At 38.8% G+C, this 4971-nt stretch overlaps 1 protein-coding gene across 1 annotated transcript; it reads right to left on the bottom strand.

The window, feature by feature from the left end:
- Positions 1-2733: 2733 nt before the first annotated feature.
- On the bottom strand, positions 2734-3746 carry LOC117277562 (uncharacterized). The gene is made up of 2 exons (XM_033656970.2): positions 3486-3746; positions 2734-3309 (listed from the first exon to the last, which is right to left on the bottom strand). The coding sequence occupies exons 1-2, from the start codon at positions 3744-3746 to the stop codon at positions 2734-2736; spliced, it is 837 nt and encodes a 278-aa protein (XP_033512861.2).
- Positions 3747-4971: the final 1225 nt, after the last annotated feature.

Here is a 4971-nt window from a genome sequence, read left to right on the forward strand (position 1 = left end):
AAAAGTTGAAAATTTGGCGATTTCGGTCGGCAGCGAAAAATTTAATATCGGGGTCAGAATGGATTTTCGGAAGTTGGAGTAGGTTCGTGGTATAATTTGTGATGTGTGTGTAAAATTTGAGGTCATTCGGACATGGTTTGGTTAGTTTCGGCATCGGTTGTCGAATTTGGAAGTTTAGAAGTTCTTAGGCTTGAATCCGAGGGTAATTTGATGTTTTGATGTTGTTTTGGGTATTTTGAAGGTTCAACTAAGTTCGTATGTTGATATATGACTTGTTGGTATCTTTGGTAGAGGTCCCGAGGGGCTCGGAGTGAGTCCGGGTGGTTAACGGATTGTTTGAAGTTGGAAAATGTAGCTGAAGCTGCTGCTACTGGTATTTCCACACCTGCGGAGGGGGAGCTGCAGGTGCGAGGTCGCAAGCACGCGTGGGAGTTCGCATGTGCAGAAAGTGGTGAGGTAGGATGGGTCCGCAGGTGCGTAGGAGAGGTCGCAGATGCGGATAGGTGCCCGCAGAAGCGGAAGTGAGGAGGTCAGGCAGTGGCCGTATGTGTGAGGTGTTTTCTACACTTGCGTGGTCGCAGATGCGGTTATGGAGCGCAGGTGCGAGGTTTGGGGTTTTATTGATTTTCTGCAGATACAGAGGTTTTTGCACAGATGCGGCACCGCAGGTATACATATCTAGCCGCAGGTGCGACAGACTTGGGCAGAAACTATAAATTGAACACTTCGCGAATTTTGGTTCATTTCCACCATTTTCAAGTCGGTTTTTGGAGCTTTTGGAGTGATCTTTGAAGGGGATTCAAGGGTATTCACTGAGGTAAGTTGCTTGAGCTCTATTATCATTAGCTATGGTGTTTTTAGGTTAATTTCTTACCTTATTAGTAGGAATTTTGGAGTGAAATAAGGGACTAGGGCTTGGGATTTTGGAGAGAGTAATTTGGGGATTTGAGGGACCAAATAAGGTCGAATTTTGATGAATTTAGTATGGGTAGAATCGGGAGTGAATGGGCTTTCGATTTTTGTGACTTTTGTCGGATTTCGAGACATGGGCCTGGGCCCGGGTTTGAGTGAATTTCGGGATTTGGCTAATAATTTGGTATTTTCCTTGTGGGATTCATTCTTTAGCTCATATTGATCGTATTTTATTGCTTGTGGATAGATTCGAGTCATTTGGAGGCCGGTTGGAGAGGAAAGGGCATTTCGGAGTAGGAGTTCTACACTGTTGAGGTAAGTAACAGTTTTAAATATGGTCTTGAGGGTATGAAACCTGGAGTTTGGTATAATGTGACTGTTTGGAGGTGGCACCCATGCTAGGTGATATGCGTGTGGATGTACGCCATGAGGGATCGAGACTTGGTCCGTCCCGGGAGACTATGAAGTCTAATAGACTTTATTTGTGTTCATATTCATTCATGTCTACTAGAACTAGACTGCCTTTCATGTTAGAAATCATGCTTAGGCTATATTCCTACTCCTGGTAGTTATATTCAGTAATAGTGTTTCTCGTACATGTTTACCTCAATCTATGCTATTTTCCCTGATGATATATTGTAACACATTGATTTGGGATATTTTTCCTTTCTTTATTGAGAGCTATGAGACTAGAGAGGTTCATGACTGAGTAAGGCTGAGGGCCTGGTTGTGAGGTATTATTCTATGGTACGTGAGTTGTCCGTGTGGATCCTTATGTTTATATTATGGCACGTGAGTTGTACGTGCAGCACGTGAGTTATCCGTGCGAATCTAGATATGATATTATAGCACGTGAGTTGTCCATGCGGATTATAGTGCTTGGGATGTAGGAGCCCCTTATGAGTCTGAACACCCCTAATGAGCGCAGGTACCTATTGAGAGTGTGTATTGAGTTCTGAGAGCCGAAAGTGTGAGCTGTTGAGATGGGTTAAGTGACTGCTGCCTTGAGAGGTTGTACTTGCTTTTATTTATTGTTGCACTTAGTTGTTATCTGTTGTTGTTGTGAAATTTCTGGAAGATTCATATCTGTTTTACATGAGCGCGAATTGATTTGACTTATACCACAGGATTTGAAAGCATATTCACTCTTTACTGAAAACTTTTAAAATAAACTGTACTGTATAGCTCGTCACTGCTTCTCAGTTTTTATTTATTTCTGTTACTTACTGTGTTGGTTGTACTCATACTACACCCTGCACTACATATGCAGATCCAGGTGTGTCTGAGCACGGCGATTGTTGAGTCCAGGCCTATTTGAGTTTCGGAGACTGCAAGGTAACTGCCAGCGTCCGTAGGACCTTGTTACTCCTTCCATATTTCTTTTCATTTTGTACTGATATTTAGACATTGACTGTAATAGTTTTAAATACTTAGACGCTCATGACTAGTGACACCCCAATGTTTGGGGCTGGTTTCCGCATTTTGATTCTATATTGAGTTCAACTTTGATTTTATGAAAAATTCCTGATATGGAAAGCTTTACTTTACTTTTATATTTAGTTTGGAAATATTTTTGGGAAGGTCGGCTTGCCCAGTACCACCGATAGGCGCCATCACGATGGATTAGGTTTTGGGTCGTGACATCTTGGTATTGTCAAGCAGTTCTAGACTAGAAGAAATGTGATGAGTTGCCCTTGAGTCTACAATCTAATCTCTGTCCCTTTGATCAATTTTCTGATCAAATTTATACATTAGGCTAGTGATCTTACTTGTTGTATTTGCTTGACATTCTCCGGAATCCTTGCTGAGAAGGCTGAGTATCTAGCTATATTGCTCATCAGTGAAGTAATGTCCTCTGTTAGCCGGCTTCATGAATTGTCCACCTTCATCTGCTTGAGAGGATGACCCTACATCTGCATGATTCACAACAGCAAGTGACTCTCTCTTCCAGTTGTCTGTTTTTCCTCGACCATAATTCTGAGTTCCAGCACCAGCTTTCTTCCTTTTATCAAAATCATATGGATAGCCAATGTGTTTGTAGCAATTTTCTTTGATATGATTCCTCATGTGACAGTGCTCACATTCCATAAATTGCTTCCTTCCTCGAAAATATCTACCTGTTCCTGCTTGCATTGCCATAGCATCAACCTTATTAGTCACAATATAAGCATCAACTGTTTGTTGACTCTCATCTTGTATAATCATAGCATATGCTTGATTGAGATTTGGTGCAGTGGTCTTCATCAGGATTTGCATGCGTGCTTGATCATACGAATCATTTATGCCACTTAGGAATTGCATTACTCGTTGCTGGTGCATCATTTCCACATTTTCCTTTGATTTTGGACACCCACAGTTAGAGAATGGGGCTAAAACATCATATTCATGCATAAGCTCCTTCAATTTCGAAAAATAAACTAAAACTGAGCTAATTACTTATGATAATGCTCCAATTTCATGATGTAACTAAAAACTCCTCACTCGATTGACCTTGTCAAATCTCTCTCGTAGGTCTTCCTAAACGAGATGTGATTTGATGCATAAACGATACCACCTAGGAGTTCTGCACACACATTGTTCATGATCCATGACAACACCACCGCATTGCAAGTTTCCCATTGTTCCTGCAATTCAGCTGTTTTGTACAGATCCTTCTTGCATGTACCGCTAACAAACCCTAGCTTCATGTTCCCTAAATATGTGATCCTCATCGATCTGCTCCAAAGCCAGTAATTGTCTGATCCAGCGAGTTTCACTGGTATAGAAACTGAGCTTGGAGTGTCGGATGGACCCAGGTATAAAAGATGTGTATGGTCGATCGGAGTTTCTGCCATTGTTCAGAATAATTTGATAGCAATTGATCGAATTGAAGACTTTCTATGAATTTTGACCTAGACGAGACGCGAAGCAAGATGCGATGCGTAGAATCAATTACTCCTGCTCTAATACCATGCTGAAATGCAAGGTTTGAAGTTTTCACCTTGCTCGTTAATGGAGTCAGAAGAGAGAGAGAGAGAGAGAGAGAGAGAGAGAGTTTGGAGAAGGAAACTGTTCCATTTTATTCAGTCGTAACACCGTACACCTTTTTATACAAATTAACAACTTCCACTAATTAACTTAACAAACAAATACAGCTCATTGACAAATATCATTAACTACCTAACAGCTGTAACTAACACCCTAAGGGGTCGTTTGGTAGAGTGTATAAGAATAATGTTGAATAGGGTGTATTAGTAATGCTGGTATTAGTTATGCTTGCATTAGTTATGCTAGTATTAGTTATGCTTACATATTTATTATCCATTGTTTGGTTTGATGTACTAAAGCATTGCACAATTTCTAAAAGAATTGTTTGTTTACAAAAATACCCTCATAACCAGTCCACACCACATCTTTTTTAAAGAAACATATGTTGAGGAATGTTTGTATATGAAAAGGGTTTAAACAAATTATTTGATTTGTCTACCTATATTGTAGTATAGAACTTAATATTTATTTATAAAATAAAAAATATGCTAAGTATTTATTTATTTACTAGGGATATAATTTTATTTCTCACTTTCTTGGATTATTTCAAACTTGCATTATATAATAGCATATTTTAATCAAGTATAAATTTTGAAGGACATTTTTGTCTTTAACTAAGTTAATACATGCATTAAAACCCATTGTATTGTTAATACTATGGTTTCTTATATATTAGTTATGCATAAGATAATACCAAATAGGATGTATAACTAATGCATAGGTTCAAAAAGTATACCAAACAAAGTATTACTAATATACAAAGCTAATGCATACATTATTTTACCTAATGCATCCTACCAAACGACCCCTAACTAACAAATACACCAAGCTGCACATGCTCTATTTGAACAATAGAGCAATATATATATATATATATATATATATGTGTGTGTGTGTGTGTGTGTGTGTGTGTGTGTGTGTGTGTTATGGCATGTTTCAAGACAAAAAATTCAAAAATATTTTTTTTTAATTTCGTGACGAGCCAAACTAATTCACAAATTAAAATATATGAAGTTTGGGATAGAATAGCTA

The sequence above is a fragment of the Nicotiana tomentosiformis genome, chromosome 6 (genome assembly GCF_000390325.3).
Source record: "Nicotiana tomentosiformis chromosome 6, ASM39032v3, whole genome shotgun sequence".
NCBI classification, from domain to species: domain Eukaryota; kingdom Viridiplantae; phylum Streptophyta; class Magnoliopsida; order Solanales; family Solanaceae; genus Nicotiana; species Nicotiana tomentosiformis.

Coding starts and splice junctions, on each gene's coding strand:
- LOC117277562 (XM_033656970.2), bottom strand. CDS start 3,746: ATGGCAGAAACTCCGATCGACCATACACATCTTTTATACCTGGGTCCA. Junction 3,310..3,485: donor TGTCATGGATCATGAACAAT/GTGTGTGCAGAA, acceptor TCGAAATTGAAG/GAGCTTATGCATGAATATGA.